The sequence below is a fragment of the Schistocerca nitens genome, chromosome 1 (genome assembly GCF_023898315.1).
Source record: "Schistocerca nitens isolate TAMUIC-IGC-003100 chromosome 1, iqSchNite1.1, whole genome shotgun sequence".
In the NCBI taxonomy this organism is placed as follows: Eukaryota; Metazoa; Arthropoda; class Insecta; order Orthoptera; family Acrididae; genus Schistocerca; species Schistocerca nitens.
The window spans coordinates 1,268,562,595-1,268,587,990 of record NC_064614.1 but is presented as its reverse complement, the minus strand read 5'-3'; the positions used below and the strand labels follow the sequence as shown (position 1 = coordinate 1,268,587,990).

General features: G+C 38.1%; 1 protein-coding gene across 1 annotated transcript in view; it reads left to right on the top strand.

Moving 5' to 3' along the window:
* LOC126234020 (uncharacterized) overlaps positions 1–25,396 on the top strand; it is a 194,186-nt gene that overhangs the window by 142,614 nt on the left and 26,176 nt on the right. The window contains exons 8-17 of the mRNA XM_049942901.1: positions 3,187–3,354; positions 8,550–8,742; positions 18,620–18,836; positions 19,312–19,467; positions 19,643–19,820; positions 19,907–20,075; positions 20,192–20,361; positions 20,452–20,560; positions 20,646–20,818; positions 20,966–21,104. Coding sequence (XP_049798858.1) covers positions 3,187–3,354; positions 8,550–8,742; positions 18,620–18,836; positions 19,312–19,467; positions 19,643–19,820; positions 19,907–20,075; positions 20,192–20,361; positions 20,452–20,560; positions 20,646–20,818; positions 20,966–21,104 — 1,672 coding nt within the window. The remainder of the gene's footprint in view (positions 1–3,186; positions 3,355–8,549; positions 8,743–18,619; positions 18,837–19,311; positions 19,468–19,642; positions 19,821–19,906; positions 20,076–20,191; positions 20,362–20,451; positions 20,561–20,645; positions 20,819–20,965; positions 21,105–25,396) is intronic.

Below are 25,396 nucleotides of genomic sequence, written 5' to 3'. Positions count from 1 at the left end.
TTTTTCTGGGTTTCCATGCACAAGGGCTTTAAAATGCCCATGAAAACAAAAGTCCATTGGGTGTAGGTCCAGAGAGTGTGGAGGTCAGGCAATTGGTCCATCTCTACCTATCCATCAGTCACCGAATCTGTTATTTAGAAGCCAATGGACATTAACACTAAAGTGAGGAGATGCTCCATTGTGCCTGAAGTACATGTCTGTTGCACAGCTAAAGGCACATCTGCTAACAGATCAAGTAGAAAATTCTGTACGAAATTATGGTAACTTTGTCTGTTGAGCCTGGTCTAAAAAAGTCACCAAAATTACAGCACAAACTTTGACAGAATGTCTTTGTTGACAACTTGCTTCAACAGTGCGTGAGGATTGACATATGCCCATGCAGAAATTTACAATCTGATTTTGTGGAAATGATACCTATCTGTGAATAGCACCCTTGCACTAAAATTAGGGTTGACACTTTGTTGAAGAAATCATTCACAGAAAAGTACACATGCAGAAAAATCAGCTGCTGATAGTACCTGCACACACTGTAAATGATATGGATACAGCTGGTCCTCATAGAACACTTGCCAGACAGTCATGTGATGAACATTCAGTGTTGCAGCTACATGTCTTGTACTTCATCATCAACTGCATGAAGAATTGCTGCCTCCCATTGCAGTGTCCTCATCCTTCTAGGCCTTCCCATTTGTGAGCATCAAGCTTAAATGCCCCATGTTCCCCAAGTTGATGATCAATTGTTTTAAATGTTTTCCTGTTGTGGCACATTTGTCCTGGAAATCTCTCCTGGTACAAATGTTGAGCATGAGTACCATTGCTGTCAGCTAATCCATACATCAAATAGGCATTTGCCATCTCTGCATTCGTGTACACTGCCATTGCATGAGCCAAGGCTGAGATTAACTCTACGTAGTAATCTGTGTGCTTGCAACCATCGTACTGGTCACTAGAACAGTTGATGTTACCTGCAAATAAGAAATGACATACGTCACATGGCAAAAGCAACATGTAAAACTAAACATTGGTGGTGCACGACATAACCAGATGACATCAAGAGTGCATATGCTCCATGATTTTAATGTTCTGTTCTTGTGTTTTCCCACTATTAATGAGTTGGAGAAGATGAGTTGTATCATGGAAACAAAAAGCATTTCCAGAGCCATGTTCATATAAGTTCGTTGTCTACACGTGAAGAATGTGTCCTGCAATTTGTGTCGCACATTTCTGTTACACCTGTATAGCAGAAACAAAAAAGTATCAAATTTTTACAAATTTATATTAAATCTATAGTATGTTATCAATGTCTGTAAAATGTTATTTTGTGCCTTCTGCCTTGTGTAGGATATGAGAGATGTAATTATTAACATTAATCTGTGCATGACACATTTCCTGCCTTTTCAATTAAACATTTTGTACTGTTTACTGACATGTGGACATTTTCTTTAGAATAATAACATTTTATCTTTACTGAAGGAAGTGTACATATAATATGTAAGGCTGCTCCTGCATAGTTCTGTAGTTGTATTTTTACATGGCTCAGGGGACTACTAATGTGTACATATGTAAATGTACATATAATATGTAAGGCTGCTCTTGCATTGTACTGTAGTTCTCTTTTTACATGGCTCAGAGGACTAATACACTACTGGCCATTAAAATTGCTACACCACGAAGACGATGTGCTACAGAAGCGAAATTTAACCAACAGGAAGAAGACGCTGTGATATGCAAATGATTAGCTTTCCAGATCATTCACACAAGGTTGGTGCCAGTGGCACCACCTACAATGTGCTGACATGAGGAAAGTTTCCAACCAATTTCTCATACACAAACAGCAGTTGACCGGTGTTGCCTGGTGAAACGTTGTTATGATGCCTTGCGTAAGGAGGAGAAATGCGTACCATCACGTTTCCGACTTTGATAAAGGTCGGATTGTAGCCTATCGCATATGCGGTTTATCGTATCATGACATTGATGCTCGCGTTGGTCGAGATCCAATGACTGTTAGCAGAATATGGAATCGGTGGGTTCAGGAGGGTAATACGGAACATCATGCTGGATCCCAATGGCCTAGCAGTCAAGATGACAGGCCTCTTATCTGCATGGCTGTAATGGATCGTGCAGCCACGTCTCGATCCCTGAGTCAATAGATGGGGACGTTTGTAAAACAACAACCATCTGACGAACAGTTCAATGATGTTTGCAGCAGCATGGACTATCAGCTTGGAGACCATGGCTGCGGTTACCCTTGACGCTGCATCACAGACAGGAGCACCTGCAATGGTGTACTCGACGACGAACCTGGGTGCACGAATGGCAAAATGTCATTTTTTCAGACGAATCCAGGTTCTGTTTACAGCATCATGATGGTCGCATCCATGTTTGGCGACATCGCAGTGAACGCACATTGGAAGCGTGTATTCATCATCGCCATACTGGAGTATCACCTGGAGTGATGGTATCGGTTGCTATTGGTTACACGTCTCTCACCAATGGAAAACGTCTGGTCAATGGTGGCCGGGCAACTGGCTCGTCACAATATGCCAGTCACTACTCTTGATGAACTGTGGTATCGTGTTGAAGCTGCATGGGCAGCTGTACCTGTACACGCCATCCAAGCTCTGTTTGACTCAATGCCCAGTAGTATCAAGGCCGTTATTACGGCCAGAGGTGGTTGTTCTGGCTACTGACTTCTCAGGATCTATGCACCCAAACTGCGTGAAAATGTAATCACATGTCAGTTCTATTATAATATATTTGTCCAATGAATACCTGTTTATCATCTGCATTTCTTCTTGGTGTAGCAATTTTAGTGACCAGTAGTGTAGTTGCCCTTCTGTTAAATAATGTTCTATATCCTGTCAAGTACAACATTACTAACTTTGTTTCCAAGAAAGAAACTCAATAACTTGAGCCACAAGCCAAGTTTTTATACCCCAAGTCATAGGCTAGCATGAACTGCAATTCAAACAAAATGAATGCCCTCAATATCTGTTATGAATTATGATACTTTGCTTGCACATGTCATTCACAAATTTTATAGCACAATTTTGTCAGTGCCTGTCAGACAGCCCATTTTAAAATGTACTTTGGCATGCCAATACAAACCTTCATTTTCAAAATTATAGCTGTACTCAATGACTTATCTGTACTGTTCAGCCAAAAATGTTCACTTCATTTTTAAAGGTTACCAAGGTGAACGTCTGAAATGCTGTGGTGTGAGTATCAGTGACTTTCATCCAGAATGTTTTCCCATTCGCCTTCCTGACAATGACCCAGTATATAGTAAGACAGGTGAAAAATGTCAAGAGTACTCTCGTTCAGGAACTGCACCACGGATTGGTTGCACACTGGGTGAGTAATAGATTCTCAAGCCTGAAAGAGAACTTTCTTCACAAAGCAAATTGAATAAATGTATACTAATTTTAACTGTATGCCTCATAAAATCATTATGTTTTAACATAAAGAAAAGCAAAGCAGTTACTAGGAACGAACTGAGGGATGAATAGAAGCTCATTAGATAATTAATTTAAATTTGTTGTGGCTATAGTCTACAGTCTTGTTGGCTTGTAATGATTTTAGTCTTCTAAACAGGAAAACATTTGGTCCATCTGTACTGACAGCTGTGTCGTCATGATGTTAAACCACAATCTCCCTTCTCCTCCTCCTCCAACATTTGTCCAATTACAAAACGTATGTGGTTTTAATTCAAAATGTGTTAAGTGATACACCTGGCATAATATTAGGAAGAGTCAATAAACAAGACTGAAAACATTGCTAAGTTTTTAAGATGACTGATAAAGGAAAAAAACCTGCACACACACACACACACAGCTACATACTATCTTGTATCTTGTATCTGCGCAACAGCTCAGCTGGAGTGAGGGGTTGTGTCCAGTGAAGTACAAGGGTTGCCCAGAAAGTAATGCTGCATGTTTTTTCTTCAACAATTCCTTATTGAACATAATGAGAATTACACACATGAAAGAATCATGTTTTATCTACAAACTCATTTTTCCACGTAATCTCCATCCCGTTCTATGGCCTTCCTCCAGTGTGAAACAAGGGTGTGTATCCCCTGTTGGTACCGATCCCTGTCCAGGTGGCAGAGCCAGTGCTTCACTGTGTGAATTACCTCTTCATCATCTTTAAAAGTCTTCCACATGTGGCATTCTTTTCAATGGCCCAAACAAGTGGAAGTCCGAGGGGGCTAGGTCAGGGCTATAGGGTGGATGTGGTAACACTGTCCAACACTGTTTTGCAATGTGTTCAGCAGTCCTCAAGACTTGTGTGGGGCTGAGCGTTATCATGTTGCAGTAAAACATCTCCTGGGTTGCTGAAGATGCTGGAAGTGTGTCTTGAGTTTTGTTAATATGTTGACATATGCTTCTGAATTAATGGTACTGCCTCTTGTCATCACATCAATGAGAATCACATTTTCACATTCCCAGAAAACGGAGATCATGACTTTACTGGTGGAAGCAGTTGCTTTGAATTTTTTCTTCTGTGGGGAGTGCAAATGGCACCATTCCAACTGTTGTTTTGTTTTGGGCTTGAAATGATGAACCCAGGTTTCATCACCCGTCACAATCCGGGACCAGAAGGCTCCTGCTCAGCTTCAAAACTTTGCAACAAATGAAGACAAACGTTTTTTCTGTGTGATTTGTGATCCAACATTAGACACAGTGGGACCCATCTTACGTACGGTTTTGAATATCCCATAGTGTGGTTAACTGCATCCACACTTCCTTTGCTGATTGACAGCTGATTGACTGCTGAGTTATAACACATCTGTCCTTCCAAATGGCATCAACTCAGTGCAACATGTAAGGTGTGACAGCTGTGGATGGTCTACTCAACCACTGCAAATCATGGAGCTCTGTTGAACTGCCTTCTGATGACCTCACCCTCCATGCCCAGTGACCAACTGTACTTCTGTCAATAGCAGATATGCCATAGACTTTGCACAAGCGATTGTGAATATTCCCCACAGTTTATTCCTCTGCAGTGAGAAATTAAATGACAACATGTTGCTTGTAATGTACATCACCTACAGACGCCATATTGAAACTATCCTGCAGCTACGCTATCTGTTGGAAGTGACAGAAACTTGGTACGCTCACTCAAGCGACTTCATATCATACATACATAAACTTTTGCATTCATAGCATTGCTTTTGGCTGAGAAAATAATTCGGTGCTTTACTTTCTGGGCAACCCTTGTATGTAAGAGAAAAATGGTGGGGAGAGGAGAGAAAGTTGACTGATACATGGGTAGGAGAGGCAGCAAGGGTTAGGATAGTGATTTGACTACAATGAAATCATCCTGGATGAGGCAGGGTAGTTGCATGTGGCACATGATGAAGCAAAGAAGCCAATTTGAAGGTAGAGAGAAACTGTGGAGAGGTGAGAGTGAATGTAGGATGAGGGATGTGAGAGGAGGGAGGGCAATGCTACAGGGGTGAGTGTTTCATTTTAGTGGGATCGAGCAGAGATGGAGATCAGGAGTACTGTGAAGTGAAAATACATGTTGTAATTCAGAGAATTCTAGTGTAGGGTGGGAGGAGAGTGGGTGGAGGATCCACATGAGTGGTGAGGCAGTCTCTTATATCAAGGATGTTGTGTCAACAGCATGTTCTGCCATTGGACAATCAGCTATGTTATTGGGCACAGTTTGGCATTCATCATTTATTTGCCTGGACAGTTAGTTGGTGGCCATATGCATATAAATTACAGAAGAAAAATTATAGCTGAGCTGGTGTATGATGTGACTGTTTTTGCAGATGGCCCTGTCTCTGATCAGGTAGGATATGCCTATGATAGGACTGGAATGGGATGTGCAGAATGTATCCATAGCAGATGTCTTGCATCCGGATCTTCCACAGAAATGATACATGTGCCAAGATGTTGGGAGTAGGTATAGCCTAAGGCTGAACCAGGTTATTCTGTGGAGTGGTTGAGCAGTGAAATACCAGATTGGGTGAGGTGGGAGGACAGTGGATAGGATATTCCTCACATCCAGGCCCCAGTGATACGTTGGCAAAGCTCTGGCAAAGGGCTTGATTAAGTTACTCAAGTTTGATATGATATTTCATAATCAGGATGGGTGTTTCTTAGTAGCTGGTATGTGCCAGTGATTGGAGGATTTGAGGACTGTGTGACTATGGCAGAGGAGATTTGTCTGCTAGTTTTCAGTAGCAGCAGAAATCTTGCAGCTGTGTCAGTCCAATCTAAATGGTTAAATAATTCATGCTGATTGGCTTGAGACAGCTGCAACATCAGCACTGCTGCTGAAAATGAATTACCATGCTATATGCCCTTTCACTAGCAGGCTGCACCATTTTTTGGCTTTTCTGGTGACATGCTTTGGTACTGTGGCATGGGGTTCTCAATGGCTACCAGGACTGCAGATATGTACCTCCTAAGAAATAAATAAAAAAATAATTATGTATAATTTGTTGGGGGTGGGAATTAAAACTTTGTGAGCACTACTCTTATATAGGTGTAAAGGGAGATGAAACATTTTTTGGGACATAAAAGCATAGGAAAATAATTTATTTAATGTGTAGTTCCATATAGAGCCTTTGCCAACTTCTATTCATTTCTAAAAAATTCAGTATAGATCTACAGAGTTTTCAACCATACCCCATGCCTAGGATGAAACGTCATAAGAACTGTCATCAGTCAGCCTAGAGAACCTGAACATTGTGATTTTTACTTTAATATTGTCTGGTTTTGATATTTTTGTATATTTTGTATATCATCCCATTCCTACTCTTACCATATTCCCTGCATTAACCCCCCGCCCCCCGTCTCGCTCAACTCCAATACCCACCACCACCCCAATATTTATTTTTCCCACTATGGTTATAACATTAGCACTTTTTTATCTTTATGAATGTAGTTCTGTATTTTTATTGTTTATTTTAAAGTCAATTTTTTCTAACTATACTACAGTCAGTGTAATGTTGAAATGTTGCAAGAATTTGCTGCATGTAATAGGAATATAAATTAACTTCAAAGAATTTCTATTTTTTGACTACAAGGTGTACAAATTTGCTTCCACTGTTTGCCAATAGGTGGTGACAATGGTAAGTAGCGGTCGAAAGAAACAGATCGCAGACATCATTCAGTTAGCTTGGACCTTGCTCAACATAACCTCATTCACACAACAATCGATTTGTGTCTGTATCATAAAGTTGTTGTTGATTGAAAATGTCAGTTTATGAGCCTAATTCTTGTCATTTGTGGGAGGTGTTACTGTTTTGTTTCAATATGAAGAAAACAGCGGCCGAGTCTCATCGAATGCTCTCAAGTATGTATTGTAAGGATGCTATTAGTGAAATAATGTGTCGTGAGTGGTTTCAACACTTCAAGAACAGTGATTTTAACACCATAGACTGACATAGTGGTGGAAGAGAGAATGTTTCCGAAGAGTCTAAAGGCTATGGGCATGATTCAGAAAGAAGGAACTTGGGTCCGTTGTGAGCTGAAACCAAGAGACGTTGAACAGCGTTTGTGTGTTTGCGAACAGTTGCTTCAGAGGCAAAAACGGAAGGGATTTCTGCATCACATTGTGACCGGGGACGAAAAATGGGTTCATTACGATAATCCTAAATGCAAAAAATCATCGGGATATCCTGGCCATGTTTCCATGTCAACAGCCAAACCAAATATTCATGGCTCCAAGATCATGCTCTGCATTTGGTGTGACCAGCTCAGCATTGTGTACTATGAGGTATTAAAACCAAATGAAAAAATCACAGGTGCTCGTTATCCAATGCAATTAATGTGTTTGAGCAGAGAATTAAAAGACAAACAGCCGCAATACAGCGGCAGGCATGATAAAGTGATTTTGGAGCATGACAACACTCGACCCCATGTTGCAAAAAGAGATCAAAACATACTTGAAAACGTTAAAATGGGAAGTCCTACCCCACCCGCCGTATTCTCCAGACATCGCCCCCTCTATCAGCTGTTTAGATCAGTGGTGCATGGCCTGGCTGACCAACACTTCCAATCTCATGAAGATGTCACAAATTGGATCGATTCGTGGATCGCTTCAAAAGATGAACAATTTTTTCAATGCAGGATTCATACACTGCCTGAAAGATGGGAGAAAGTAGTGGCCAGCGATGGAAAATACTTTGAATGATACATGTGTAATCAATTTGTTTCATTAAAGCCTCAAATGTTGGGGAGAAAATGGCGGAAGCAAAGTTGTACACCTTGTAGAAAAAATTGTGACATTTAAGACCTTGTACAGTAATTGTTATGGTTCTAAGTAGCTGTAGATAACTAGTAGTAACATCATGAGTCACTGGTTTTCAAGAAACTGCACTTTTTATACAATTTGGATATTGTGAAAAATTGTTCCCTCTCTTTTACTGGTAGTAGAATTTTTGAAATGAAATATCAATGTCAAATTAATCTCATATCAGTTGCTGAACTATCATAACATACCCAGGAATCATCCACTTTTATTATTACTTTAGAAGATTAACATTTTATACCTGAAAAGACAAGTAAAATGTTTAAAAACTCAATTAGGACCACGAGAACAGGTGAATCAAGTAACTGCTTTTATTGATGGCTCCATGATATATGGTAGCTCAAGAGAGGAAGCAAATCAGCTGAGAACATTTAGCAGAGGCCAAATGAAGACACAGATCAGCAGAGGTGGGAGAGCACTTATGCCATCTGATGATAGCAATCTGGACTGCCGTAATGAGGGTCTGTACAAGTAAGTTATGACACTAAAATTTATATTATTATTTCTTCTAAAAATAGCTCAGCATATAACTAATGTAGCTACTGTGTACATATTGTGTTACTTAAATGTTTTATAGTTCCAACAGACATTTATTTCGGAAAATACGGTGTGAATGCTATCATAATAATCATAGTCATTTAAATAAAAAAAAAATACAATAAATATTATTCTTTTGGTAACAGTATTATTAATGTTGAAACCCATTAAGATTCCATGGAAGGATAATAAATATTCAATACGCATGCCCAGTGGTGTAATTAGAGTGGGGGATTATGGTTTTAACACCCTCCCCCCTTCCCACCTCCCCTCTCTGAAATGTAAAATTATAGACATGTTTTTCTTACACAACTGCTTGCAATATCATAATTCTAGAGTAGAAAACAAGGGCTAACAACACGTCTGCTTCAGTATGTGAAGAAGCGGGTTGTACGCTAATGACAGACTCTTTCCAAATGAATCCCTGCACAAAAGAGAATCACTGATAACCTGCATTATTGTACACTGAGATTGGTTAATAGTAAGTAGAAATCTTTAAAACATTAAAGCTTATCTATTTCAACATGCTCCAAAACATAGTAATATTACATGTTTTCAGTTTTCTTCTAGTAACACATATGAATTTAACATCAATGGAGAATTAAAAACAAAATTTACAAGCTCAGTCTCAGCATATTACATTATCCATAATTGAATGTTAATGAAAGAAGGATCAATGTGCGCTATAGAGGTGGTGGACAAGTTGTTGGAGCATGCACTGAGCAGTAAATGTTTTAGTTTGTTTCATACATGATTCTCTGCATTACTAGTTGTTAAACTGTTGAGACAACAGTGTTGCAAAAATGAGTGTTATTGAAGCTAGTATAGTGAAATCTAGAGTTTGAGAGCTAAGACAATGCATCAGAAAACAAAAAATGGGAACATTGTAAACTGCTTCTCCAAAACACATCAACTAGAAGAAACTCTGTCCTCTCAGACTGAGAAAATGGATGATCAACCACAGTTGCCACCAATGCTGGTTTCAAACAATAGAAGTGTTATTGCTAATTCAAAATCACCCTTGTCAGATCCTGAAGCAAAATCAACATCTTCCATTGACACATTAAACTCAGACAGTCCACCACTAGGTTGTAAGTATGACATTAGTGATTGTTTGCTATCAAATAATGAATAAGTTGATGACCACATGAACCTACAATATTTCCAAAAGCTTTATTGTGTCTGATGCAACTTACAAATTTCCCCTCACTTTGCAAAGTGGCCAATATTGTAAGTTCAGCCTAAGTTGTAGGGAGAAATATTTTTGGTTAGTATACTCTGCCAAAGAGGACGGGGACTACTATAAGTAATGTGCATTTTTCACTAAGACAAGTTCGGCTGAAGGTAGTCATCAAAATGTTGGAGCCCTGGTAACCTCCAAGTTTTCAATGTCTATGCAAGCAACAATTTCCATAAGGCTGCTGTGATCAATAGTGACAATTTTGTTCACATGATGATGAGCTAGACAAAATATGTAAAACATTGAACAGTGGAAAATCCAGGATGAAATAATGACAAAGCAATGCAAAGGATAGAGTGCTACTTACCACAGAGTGGAAATGGTGAGTCACAGATATCCACAACAAAAAGACTGTCACCAAAAACGTCTTTATCAGGATTAGACAACAAACACACACACACACACACACACACACACACACACACACACACACACACACACACACACACAAATGCAATTCACACACATAGGACCACAGTCTCTGGCTGGTGATGCCAGACTTTGGGTCTATTAAAGCTGAAAGGGTTATTCTGTGCATTAATGATACCCAAGTTTTCACAGTTCTTGCAGATTTTCACATTTCTTGCAGATGAAACAGCTGATGTTGCTGGAATAGAGCAACTTTTTCTTTGAGCCTGTTATATTTCCCTATATCTCAAGATCTGTAAAGATTTCCTACAATTTGTTCAAGTGTTTGATATGAATGGCAAAGGATTAGCTAGATCTATAATTGAACACTTGGTAAAATTTGTTGTTGATGTGTCATTTTTACGAGTACAGAGCTATGACGTTGCTGCATCCATGTTGAGAAATGCCTTTGGGGCTCATCCATTCATATAACAGAACAGTCCTTTAGCTGTATATTCTCATTGTGCAGTTTATAATTTCTATTTCATTGCCACTGACACATCAAACGTTCAACTTATCAGAAATTCACAAGGAACACTGGAAGTCGTATGTAATTTCTTTGGCCACCAAATCATAGAAAAATATTAAATGATGCCCTTGAGTCATTAACCAATGTTAGAGTCAGGAATTTGAAACATGCTACACTTACTAAATGGATTTAGTGCCTTTGCAGCATACAAGACTTCGAGGAGATATATGATTATGTTGTGGCTTAGGGGAAGATTCAAGGATTTGACGAGAACACATCCCACAATGCCATGATTCTGTTAGCAGCCATCACCATGGGAGATTTTGTCATCTGCTCAGCTATGCTTTCTGAATTTTTTGTGTTTGGTGAGTCCATCGGCCTTTAGTTTCTGCACCGAGATATAGATTTTGCAGAATTAACCCACACTGTCAGGGATCTGAAACAACCTTATACCCTTCAAAATATTTCCATTACAACTAATACATTTGTCCCACTGGTGTTTCCACTGTCTGAAACATTTTTTTGTATTCGTCTTCAGAAATGGCTGACAGCTCCTCCCTCATTTTTTTCTTGACTTCTTCAATGTTTTAAAATCGGTGTCCTTTCATGCCACTTTTCATTTGTGGAAATAAGAAAAAGTGGCATGGAACCAGGTCAGGTAAGTAATGGTTCATGGGGCAGAGGAATAACGCTATTTTTAGCTGAAAACTGTCCAACAAGAGATGTCTGAGTGTGCAGGTGCGTTGTCCTGGTGGAAGAACCAGTCTCCTGTCTATCTCAAATCATGTCTTTTTTTATGTACACTGTTGTGCAATCTTCTTAAAACTTCAAAATAAAAGATTTGATTGAATGTCTGACCTGGTCAAACAAACTCTGAATGAACTACACCATTGGCCTCAAAAAAGCAAATCAGCATTGTTGTGATGCTTGATTTGACTTGACAACACTCTTTTGGATGGGCTGACGATGACATCTTCTGTTGGCTTGACTGTTAGTTTGTTTCTGGGTTGTATCCATAACACCATGACTAATAACAAGTAATGAACTTTGACAGAAAATCTGGATCAGTTTCAAGCTGTTGTTTCAAAGCAAGACAGGTTTCAATTAGACGTTCCTTTTGAGGAACGAACTTGGCCGCAACCCTTTTCATTCCCAGATCTTACATTAAAATTCACTGAACCAAGCTCCAAGATTACCCACTAATCTCCAACAGTTGATCAACTGTGTGTCGATAGTCTGTGAGCACAAACTCTCGAATCTTTTCAATATTTTTGGTGTTTGGGCAGTTGATGGATGTCCAGAACAAGGTCTGTCATCAGTCAACATTTTTAAATCAAGCAAACTGCTCGTACACTTGAGTTTTTCCCATAGCATCATCTCAGTAAGCTGTTTTTAACACTGAAACAGTATCAGCAGCATTGTTACTGAGTAGAAAATAAAATTTCACAACTGTATGTTGTTCACTTAAACTTGCCATCACAAAAAACAAAACAAGAACAAAACAGTGCTAGCAAAAACAGTCACTGCAGATGAACAGAACAAGCCAAGTCAACAACATAGGCGACACTAAATTGGCAATGAGTTGCACTATACACGCCTAGCAGCAGAAATGAAGACTACACAAACTCAGACCACGATAATGTTATTCAATTATTTATTAATGTATATATTTATTTTTTTGGGTACCCCCTTTTAGTTTCTGCTGGCTTTGCTTAGAATACAAGTAATTAGTTCTGGAGCTGAAATTGAGCAATCACACATTTCTAACGAGCAAGAACATCGTGCAGATGAAGATACCGATAATGATGTTGAGGGTTACTACAAAGTGTCTGTGTTCATACCCATTCTGGATGCCTTCATTACTTCACTGCAGGATTGGTTCTTTTATTTTTTATTTTATTTATTTTATTTTTTTTTTTTTTTTTATTTTATTTTATTTTTATTTTGATCCAACATCAACTGATTACAAAAAAACTTTTTTTTGTTCCAGTCTTCTGGATAAGTCAGAGCCTTACTTACTAGGGTTACATATTATTGGCTGGCACTTTTATCTACACAACTTTTTCTAAATTTAGTTGAGAGAACAGAGTTACATACTTGGACTATACAGAAAAAAAAGTTGTTATTGCCATACTTAGATTAAGGAGTCTACAGTTTGTAACAGTATTCATATCTCACATTCAAATATTTACAGTTTGTGACACAGTGTAAGACCTGAGATTACATATATTTTTAGATAGATGGTCTTCCATCATACAAGTGTACTAAATCTAGGAACTCATCTATTGAGTATAGAGGATTGTTTAGGAGCCATAATTTTAATTTCATTTTTAGTTTTGTAATGGGCAATTTGGAGATATTAGGATGGAAGCAATTCAGTAGTTTTATGCCTGCATAGTGAGGGCTTTTCTCATAAAGTGTTGTTCTATGAGAGATGATGTGGGGTTTCTCTCTACCTCTAGTGTTGTGATCGTGTATTTCTTTATTGAGTGTTTTGTTACTGTTTACTGCCATAATGATTATCTTCAGCACATACAGGTTATGAACAGTTAGTATTTTAAATTCTTTAAACAAATTTCTGCAGGACTCCCTGGCACATTTCTTTCCCATAATTCTAAGTGCCTTCTTTTGTAAGGTAAGTACACTTTTCATATTACCTTTACTGCTGGATCCCCATACCTCTATCCCATAACTTAGATGGGATTCAAATAGTGCAAAATATATTTGCCTCAGAGTGGTGATGTTGCAAAAAGGTGTCAGTTTTCTTAGGACATATATGGTAGTACATAGCTTTTTACAAATATCATTCACATGATCAGACCAGTTTAACTCTGCATCTAGTGTCAGGCCAAGAAATTTGGTCGAGTATTGTTTTTTAATGTATTCGTCACCCATTAAGATTTGGTTTTCATGAGTTTTTTGCCTCCCGAGATCAAATTCAATATAGACAGATTTATTTGTGTTTAATTTTAGTTTGTTTTCATTAAAATACTGCAGAATTAAGCCTGCTGCAGTATTGGATTCCACTTCGAGTTGTGAATAGCTTGGATTGCTGCATATTAACGTGGTATCATCTGCATATAAGATAGCTGATGCATGGTTTGTTATGGACTGAATATCATTTACATAGATAATAAAAAGAAGTGGTCCTAATATTGACCCCTGTGGGATACCAAAATTTATGTCAGTGGTGTTTGATTTGTATGTTCCCTCTGTAGTGCTAATAGACACAAACTGCTTCCTATTTGTCAAGTACGACCTCATCAGATTATGGGCTGTGCCTCGAATGCCATAGTTCCACAGTTTGTCCAGCAATATGGTCGTATCAACACAGTCAAATGCTTTTTGTAAGTCTAGAAAGATGCCACATACATGTTCTTTATTATCTATTGCTTGAGTGACACCTTCGATTAAGTTTGATGCTGCTGTAATGGTGGATGACCCCTTGACAAACCCATACTGTCCCTTAGAAATCACTTTTTTGCATACCAGGAAGTTCCAGATTCTTATGTATATTACTTTCTCAAAGATTTTGGATATTATTGGAAGAACAGAAATGGGTCGAAAGTTTTCTACTAAATTCCTGTTTCCTTTTTTGAAAATAGGCACAACTCGGGCAATTTTCAACTCATCTGGAAATAGACCATCTTCCATATGAGAATTGATAACTGTTGATAAAGGTGATGCAATTTTATGTATACATTTCTTAAGAGTGTCCAGACTAAGACCATCATACCCTGCTGCATGGGAATTCTTTAAGCTACTCACTATTTTAATTATTTCTTCTTTACTTGTTGGCATCAAAAATATACATCCTGACACTGGTGTTCCTCTGAATTTGTATTTATGATTTTTAAGTTGATTGTTTATGCTGGAGCCAACAGAAGCAAAGTAATTGTTAAATTGATCTGCTATCTTATTCTGATCAGTTTCTATTGTGCCGTTTATCAGCAAGTGATTTTCAGTTGTGTGGTTCCCAGATTTACCTATTTCTCTATTTACTAATGACCATGATGTTTTGGAGATATTATTTGAGTTCTGAATGACACTTTCAAAATGTTTCTGTTTTTCTGAAATTAGGAGGTCTACATAGTATTTCTGATACTTTTTGAATTCTTCTTTTAATTTTTTATTGCTCAAGTCATTTAACATAGCATACTCATACCATCTTAGTTTTTCTCTAGCCTCAGTGACTGAACTTGATATCCAGTTTCGGGTTGCAGCATGTGACTGAATTCTCTTTTTTATTAATGGGCAGGCTTGGTTAAGAATGTAGAATAGTTCACTTGAGAATTTGCCATAACTATGAAGTGTCGTTAGAACACTGTTCCAATCCACATTCCTTAGCATATTATTCAGCTGAGTTATATTTTGGTCTGTATTCACCCTAATATATCTATAGCAACTGTGTGTAGGAACCTTTTTTATGTGCACACTTAGTTCTACTGCATGGTGGTCTGACAAAGCACTTATAATAACAGAAGATGTAAGATCGTAAAGATGAATACCAGTGATTATGTTATCTATTGCAGACTGGCATGTCTCAGTCTCCCTGGTTGCAGTGTTTATCAGGTATCTTACATTATATTCAAGCAGAGTATTCTTGAATAGTCTAGTGTGTAACTTATCTGCTAATACATTTATGTTGAAATCTCCTATAATTACTAACTTGTTCAGGTGTGATATAAAAACATTCTCTATCATGTCACAAAACATTGTTAAGAAAACTTCGAAGTCTCCACCTGGTGGTCTATATAAACATATAACATAAATTTTGTCATTTGGTATCTTTATACATGCTGCACATAATTCAATTGTCCCTTCTAATGAATATTTACTTACATTTACAGAATTAAAATCAAATGTGCTCTTAACATACATTGATACACCCCCACCTCTGATAGTAGATCTGCAAAACTTATTAGCTAGTACCATGTTTAGAGGTTTAAAAAGTTCTAATTTGGCATCCGATAGCCAGTGTTCACTAATACCAAGCACATCAGGCATAGTTTCATTTACAAACACATCTAATTGTTCATATTTCTTGCTCAAGCCCTGTACATTCTGGTGGATTATTTTAAAGTTGTAAATACCTTGTTGTAGATTTCTCTGCTTTACTGACTTAAATAAGGTATTTTGTGGTGTCATACTCCATTCCTTGCCCTGGCGAGGTACCAAAAATCCTCCAGAAGGACAGGTTTTCTGCGCCTTGTAGGTCGTTCACTGGGATATGGTAAGTTGCTTGCTGCTGCTGCTGGTGTAGCTCCCGGTGTCATTGATGCTGTCGTTTCTGTTGTTGTTGTTGCTGTTGGTGATGGTGGTGTGTCTGTTTCTGATACTTCAGGTGTTGGTTCTGTTGTTTTTGATATGCTTCCTTGTGAACTACTAGCACTTGGTGTGTTTTCTTGCAATGTCAGAACATCACACTTCTCTTGTAGTGGTGATGCTTCATTTTCAGATTCACCAAGTAGTCTGTGGGTCTTGTCCTTGAGGGGAATTACGTTTGAAGTGTCACAACTTAGTTTCGTGTTGGCATTTACTATTTCTATTATTTTTGCAATTACGAAATTTTTTCCTAATCTATTTAAGTGGAAACCATGTCTAGTATGGAATCTCCTTCCTAGTTTGCTTATATCAATGAAAGTCACATTTTCGAATCGTTTGCATATCTGTTTCATCTCACTATTTGCACTTTCCACTTCTTTGTTAACGCAGGACCATTCCGCTAGATCATGACGATGTGGTACTGAAAATACAATGACGTTAGTACATCTTAGTTCATACAGTCGCCTTTTTAGTGAAAGCAACAGATCTTGTTTTTCGTTTCTTGCGACGTCGTTTGTTCCTGCCAGGAAAACGGCAAAATCTTTGTTGCTTAATGTGGGAATTTTTTCGTGGCTTATTGCAGTTGCTGTGCAGAATTTCGCACCTGGTTTCACCATGGAAGTTAAGTTCACATTGCTTTTATTACGGAAGTCAGTAGCTATGTTTCGCCCTTGGCTGTCTGAATATATTTCGATTTTTGTAATTGTTTTGGAGCTACAAAATGTAGGCCTAACTGAGTTGTTTATTTCCTCTTTCTTTTTCACACAATGATTTGTGGTCGCTGCATTGGATGAAAGTACTTCCTTTCTTTGGCTCTTTTCACATATTTCATATTCATCACACGTTAAAAATTCAAACTTATTTGCTTGTGGGAGACGAAAGTTGTTTTCGTTACGATTAACACGACAAAACTTTTTAGGCCTAATAAAGTTACCGTTTTGTTCGTTTACAACCGTTTCACTACCCTTTGAATGGTCTATCACTTCTTCCAGCTTCTGTACACTATCTATCACTGATTCAAGCTTCTCTACATATAGTTTAGCTAACACAAGATCATATTTTAATGAAGAAGTCGTGCATTCTTCTTCGCATTCCGTTTGTAAACACACGATATAACGATAGTTACAGTGCACATTTCCACAGTCACAGGTCATGTTTTTTTCCTCTAAGACATTTAAACATTGACGATGGATCCATTTCTGTGACCACGAACATAATTTAACACCATATTTCACCTTCTTACTGCATTTTACACACACAGGATTTAAAAACTCGTAATTTTCCGCGGATCGGTTTATTAATACGTTTACACGCGCCGCCATCTTAGGGACTGTGTGTGAACTTTTTAACAGCTTTAATCGTCTTCTACCATGAAAAACTGGTCATAGGTATCATTGATGGAATTACAAAACCCCGTTCATTTTATGCTTCAAATCCATTAGTCACTGATTTAACAATGACAACAGCTGAGTTGAAACTCTTATCATCAATGTCTGAATCAACTGCAGCAGTTGCTTCAGAACACAATGGAAGCTTTGTCTCTCTGCGACCGTCAAATCCTCCTAATGTATTTCAGTTTTTACAGCTCTTGGCAATCTCACCAGTGACAGTAGCCATGAATGAGCACAGCTTCTCCACCCTTAAGAGAATCGAAACATACATAAGGAATAAAGCTAGCAAGGCATGTCTTAATGTGCTTGCCATGATGACAATTCATTGAGAAGAAAGGATTGATGTCGAAACTGTGATAAGTGGTATGGCAAAACAAAGAGACTGCCTTCTCCTTCTTGTACTTTGAAATCTAGTAAACGGTTTAATCATTTGTGTTATTTATGTGTATTAAAGTATCAGATTTTTATGTACTTCAGTGTAAACTAATGGGGGCCTAGCCTATACAAATAGGAAATTAATAGAATTTGTGCAGACAATTCTCTTAGCAACTGGATTATGTTTTATTAAAATTGTTAAAACTTGACAACCCTATAAAATTAATTTCATGATATAATTCATAACGTCAATAAACTGTCTTTGTAATGTCATTAGTGTTCTGATCACACAAATGTAAACCAATGACAAACTTAATTTTTTTATAATTTTGTGCATTAAATTACTATGGATCAATAAAATTCATTTTCAGTTTCAGCTACAGTAAAATTAAAGGCAGAGGCCCCCCCATCCTATTCTCCTACCCCACCCCCTAAAACAAACAAAAAAATGCAGAAGTGCCACTGTGCATGCCAGAGACTGTCAGCAGCTCTACAGTTCTAGTGATGATTGTTAACAATAAGTACCTGTCACAACGAGACAAAAACAACTCAAGTCTTGTGTACAATTAAGATTAAAGCCATTTTGTTCACTTTCCAACACAGGTGTTTCAAAGCTGGTGACAAACGTGCAAATGAACATATTGGCCTGGCAACCCTGCACACAATATGGTTACGTGAGCATAATCGCCTAGCAGCTGAACTAGCCCGGCTGAACCCACACTGGGGTGATGAGACACTTTTTCAGGAGGCCAGGAGAATTGTTGGAGCAGAGATACAGCACATCTCATATACTGAGTTCCTGCCTATGGTCCTTGGACAGGTTAGAATGATTTTGTATTATCTTCATTGTAATAAAATATCATTACGATATTGCGAATGACAAATGAAAATTGATCTTTCCAATCATAGTTGTACATTGAAATGAGATGCTTAATCTAAATAGCAGAAACCTTAGATTTTGCTGTCTTACGTAACTAGTCAAGAAATAAACCAAAGTTAAAAGAGGCGGAGTATTGCTACAATATTGATTGTAAATTCCCATTTGTTTCCTGTGTCTACTCCTAGAAGAGAGAATTGCAGATTTGGAGGCCAAATCTTAATTGGTTCACATTTATCAATTTATTCTCTGCGGTTCTGAATTTCAATTTAATTTTTGTATTATTTCTTCATAATGTATTTATTACAGTAACAAATAGTATTAAACCGTCAAATATAAATGTATAAAAGTGGTACTGTTAATCTGTTGTACACTATAGTACATAATTTTTTTGACTGATGGTAATATATTGTTGTAGGACATCATGGACAAATATGGGCTAAGAACTCAAGCTTCAGGACATTTCACAGGTTATGACATCAATTTGAATGCTGGCATTGCCAACAGTGTTGCCGCAGCTGCAATGTGGTTTATAGCTTCCCTGATGCCCAAGACTATGAAATTATTTGATGAGGTTAGACATGTATCTATTTACATGTTCTTTTAGCTATAAGACTATACACCAAAACTACAGTACCAGTGACAGCTGTGAATGTAGTGTAAAGCATTTTGTTGAAAATGTACCTCCTACGAACAAGAATTGAGGAGGAAACTTCATTTAATTGTGTTTGCTTTGTTCTTTATTACAGTCAGGAAGGAGAATTGGAGAGAAATCAATAGCATCTTCATTTTATGCACCATTTCAGTTATACGAAGTGGGAGCAGTGGATAAAATGTTGCAGAGTATGCTACATGGTGCTGCACAGAAAGAAGATGAATTTATTAATGAAGTGATGACTAATCATATGTTTCAAGATCCAAGCAAAGGTCCACTTTTTATTAATGATTACATATAAAATAGTGTCATTGCTTATTAGGGTCATTTAATTTATTTTGTGCCCTATATCTGATAGGTCCAGGCCTAGATCTGGCTGCACAAATAATACAACATGGGAGAGATCATGGATTACCCGATTACACAAAGTGGCGAAAGTTCTGCAGTCTTCCTGATGTGAGGTCTTTTCGTGACTTAGCAGATGTAATGTCCCCTGCAGTTATTTCAGCTCTACAGAAGGTTTACAGGTTAATTTACACATAATTTAATTTGTGTGGCTCCCTTTGACATTTTTGAAGTAATCTTGCATTTTCTGTGGCTGCATACTGATTTTCACAGACATGAACATTTTGTGCGTTCACAGGAATGTAACTGACATTGATCTATTTACGGGTGCCCTTGGTGAGACTCCCATAGAAGGAGCTGTTGTGGGACCAACATTTGGTTGTTTATTGGGACGCCAGTTTCACTATCTCAGGCGTGGTGATCGTTACTGGTATGAAAATGACTTGCCACCATCATCTTTCACAAAGGGTAACTACATACCTATGATGTATTACTGTTTTCCTGTTTTCATGTTGTGGAAGTAATTATGCTAAAATAGTAACTTCTTTGCTTTACTAGAACAACTGAATGAAATTAGAAAAGTGAGTCTTGCAAGAGTTATTTGTGACAACAGTGATGGTTTAAGAGAAATTCAACCAGAAGCTTTTCTAGACAAAGATCAGTTCCTGTAAGTAGTCACAATTATCTCAGTCAATTATGATACAATAGTCACTCATAAATATGTTATCTAAACCAGTAAAATCATCTTATAGGAATGCCATGTGTGGGTGCAAAAGTGATGTAATGAACCACCTGGATCTGCGTGCTTGGGGTACCACAAGTCCTCATTTTGTTGTCTCTGGAAGACTCTTAGCTGAGTCAGTTGCCAGGGCAAAGAGAGATGTTCATAAGATCATGCAACAAGAGATTGATCTGTGGGAGCAAAGTGAGTAAAATATTTTTTTGTAGCAAAGGCAGATCTGACTGAATCAAGGAACAAATCTGTCCAGTGCTTAACATTGTAGTAAATTTTCAACTGATTTTTGAGCAAAACTTCAGACACATGTGTCAGGCATTCTTAATCTATTTCAAGGGCGAGTAGCAGATCCACTGTCACCTGTTGGCACAGCCTACGGATTTAACCGGCCAAAGAGACAAGCAGCAGAGATAGCAAATACATCGCTGCTGTTACAGTTTGCATCTACCAGATTTGTCAATAGTTTTCTTCAAGGGTAAGAAATACATTACATATTTATGTATTACTAAAATAAATGGAAAACTAGAGGAAATGAATGGAGAACTCTGTAGTTACTCTGAATAACATCAGTGATAGTGATGATTCAAGTCATTAACCGGAAGTCTCGTATTCCTGTTTTTACAGAAATGTAGTCCCTCACATTCCTCTAAATCCAATCAGCGTTTAAAGGAGCTTCAGTGACACACTGTTCCATGTCAGCGCAACACACATGTAGCAAAAGTGGATTCAGTCTTTTACCTCTGTATGAAGGGAACTGAGTGTGATACCTTTCAGATGGAAGCATTTTTTTATATAAGAGTGCTAGAGAGATGCTAAGATGCAAATGTTGTGGCTAAAGGACATAGAGAATTTTTTTGAGTGTCAAATTTTCAGTTAACTAATGAGCAGCATTCAGACAGTGTTCTCACAAAATGCTACTAATTGCCTACGTCACAGTCATGACATAGGCCTACCACTGCATCATCAGGGGCATTATTCACTTCATTTTCTCACACTTGTATATACTCTGGTCACCCTGTAAGATGTTTGTGAATGGCTTCTGTGTACTGCACGCCTCTTGCTGCTGTATTAGAGATGATATTAATATCAAATTTGAATACATAATTCTCAAACATTACACCTGATAATATTGTGTAAGTTCGACAGAATTTGCCCAAATTAACACAACTGCTTGTGTCCATATTGTGGTAGGCTGAAGACCTTGTCCAGAAGTTGTTCACATGTGACAGAGTTGCTTCCAAAGGACAACAGCTGCATGTCGAGAGCTCCGTACTGGGAACTGAATCATGGTCTTCTGCAAATGCATAGGATCACTGGTGCTGCTCTGAGGAGTCACTGTGTTTGGATGTTGTAACAAAATTGGTAGCTATTGGGGACATCTATTATGCTGTGACTGTCACTGTCAGAAATTCTTGTTCTTCCCATTGCAACCTGATAGCAGCAAGCACAGTACTCCATGGTGTAGTTAGCTGGAATCCCAAATTCCTATTAATAAGTTTATCTGGCATGCAAATCTTGAGTTTCTCATTCATTTTTTGATGTTCAGTTCTTCAAGAATTATCACTGAAGTATGGCAAGAGGGCTGTGATAGTGACTGTCTGCTTCCTCATTTTGATCACTGGTCTGGACTCATTATGCCTGTAGTGCACAATGAATTTATTTAATTGAATATCAGTCTGTTCAAAAGCCATCTTCATTGCTGAAGCTTGCATGACAGGCTTTCAGCATCAGAAATGACATGCTGTACATACCAGTGTGTGCAACACATTATCAAACTCATAGCCTTCAAATGTAGAATGATGTGAGTTGAGTTGTCATATGCATGATGCCCTCGAGCTCCATTGACTTTCCTTCATATCAAAACACCAAGTAATGTGTCCCCTTTGTTTCCATCTCCATTACAAATTGGACAATGGAAACTCCAGATTGGAATGTCAGCAGTATAAGGGAAAGGACAGGTTGCTAATTACAGCAAAGATAACACATTATTTTGCAGATAGTCACAATTAAAAGACACTTACAGATTAGATTTTGGCTACAGATTTTGGCAAAAAAAGAAAGAGAAACACACACCACTCATTCACAAAAGCTAGCATACCTCACGCACACAGGACTGCCAACTCCAGCAGCTCGGACCAGAAAGCTGTTGTGGTCTGAGTTGCCAGAGTTGGTGGTCATGTGTGTGTGAGGTGTGCATAACAGTGTATCCTTTTCTTACATAATTGAAATTCCATCGTCATAGACTGAATATCTAGATGGAGTAAATGTAACTGCTAAAGGAGTATGGGTAGTGTTTCTGCTCCATATGGCCACACTACATACATGCCATTCATTCAGGATCACCAACAGCAGGAAGATTTGAAAAGATAACCTTCCCAGAATATTATTGGCCACTTTGGGAGACAGAATGAGCAAGTAGACTAGATTGCTATGAGGTCAAAGTACTGGCTGTTGAATAAAAAACACTGTGGAAGTAAGCACGTATTTGAAAAGTGCCATAATGTTCCTCTCAGAATTTGTTGCCTATGAGTGTCTTATGGAGTAACTTACTTAGAGAACAATATCGAAACTAAATAAGAGATCTAATGGTAGTAGTCTGACCACCTTGTGTTATATATTTAAATTAGAATTTAAGATTTTTGATGATAATTACTTCTGAATACAGCTATTTCTCATTTTGAGGTACTGCATAGGCCTTATTAGGTCCACCATTAACAAAAATAAATTGTGGGCCTTGGCTCGTACAAATAACTAATTTATAAATATTATAGAAGTGTATGTATGCAAGTATGTTTCACATGTCATCATAAACCACTGGAACAATTTCAACCAAACTTCATACACAAATCACCTGTTGTCTCAAAAGAATCTCTATGGTGGTAAGAACCACCTATCTTTGAAAACAGCGTGGAGTGGAGATGAAAAAGTAGCCTACCTCATGATGCACTAACAGCCAGACTATATTCATCCAATATTTAAAAATGAGAACACTTAGTGACATGCAACAAACTTTATGTGTAATTTCAAATGTTAACAAGACCTTTTCTCACTCACACATCCCACAAAATGGTGGAAGGAAAAAGTCTATTGCTTACTACAGTTTCACTGTTCATGCAGTAAAAGTGCCACATCAAGAATGACTTTTTAATTAATTACTTCTTTACTAATAACTCTGTTCCCAACATATGTGCAGATAGTATTTATATATATCACTGAACGTACCTGCAAACATATATTATTGTAGGATACATAGTTCAGGAGATATGACATCATAAAAACTGAGATGTGTGAAAAACTGTCACATCATGTACGACATTTTACTTCTTTACTACTAAATCTGTCCATAACACATTTCACAGCTTTTGTCCACATATACCAGTGGATATACGTGAAAAGTTCAGGAGATATGACATCATAAACAATGAACTGCAGGGTGAAATTCATTAGACATCCAGGTGAAATATGCATATAAATATGTGTGAAATATGTTAAATACATGTGAAATATATATGACATGTTTGAATGTGGACAAAGCTGTGGGTAAAAAACTCCTTCGAAACCCCTGTATCGATTTCAACCAAACTTGGTACACACATTACTTATTATCTGGAAAGAAATATTGTGGGCATAAGATCCAGCAACCTCCTATTAGTGTGGTGGTGAGAAAGGGGGGAGAAAGAGAGGGAAAGATGGAGATGGGCAAGGAAGACTTTGACACAGGTATGGGGGAGAAAGAGACTGACAAAGGGATTAGAGGGGCAAACGGACAGAGAACGGAAGAAGAGGAGATGTGCAGAGAGGGGAAGGGGGATGACGAGATTGACAGAGAAAGGGAGGACTAAAAGGTGGACAGAGATGGGAGAGGAGGAGGTGGACTGAGAGTGGGGGGAGGAGAAGGTGGACAGAAAGACAGGAAGGAGGAAATGGTAAGAGAAAGGGAAGAGGAGATGGATAGAGAGGGGAAGAGGTACTGGACAGAGAGAGGGGAGAGGAGGAGATCGACAGAGACTGGGTGGTGCAGGAGATGTACAGAGAGGGGGGAGAAGGAGATGGGGAGAGAGCGGAGAAGAGGAGACAGACTAAGAGCATTTGGATAAAAATGTAATTGGGCAATTCCAGGTACGCAGAAAATACCGTATAAACATTTTCTGTTTCTGCCATGAAAGAGCAGACATTCCTGTAATGTAACTGATCCATTACACTTTCTGAACATGGCACATAACTGACTATGTCTTAAAAAAACATAAACATGTGCAGTTTAAACAACTGCATCTGTATCTTGTGAAGTCCTAGACTATTAAGGGTGACCCTGCAACTCCCCATATCACAGCACAGCTCAGCAAATCTACATGTGAGGTCATTGCAGAATCATCTGTGCCTCTGGTTTAAACTCTTCACCAATCTCCAAAAGAAAGGATCATAACCTGCTCTAGGTGTGATGGTGTGAACTGAGAGCCATAAATCCATCCCATGTGCAACACTTTCTGTCCAAAGCAAATGGAGATAGCATCTGAACTCAGGCATCAAGCAACATTCATGGTAAAATGAGCAGCATTTTTCTGCCAACTATTTTCCTGACAAGCAGTATGTCCCTTAACAATCAAGCTCCAAATGTGCATGATCTCTACCTTTTGAGTTGGTCCATATCTTTCAGGAATCAGTACACCATTCTCAGTTTAAAATACTAAATTATTGTACATTTATTTCCACCGCAGTCTTGCATGCTAGATGTTGAATTCTGTGAGGGCCATTACATAATGAAACAGA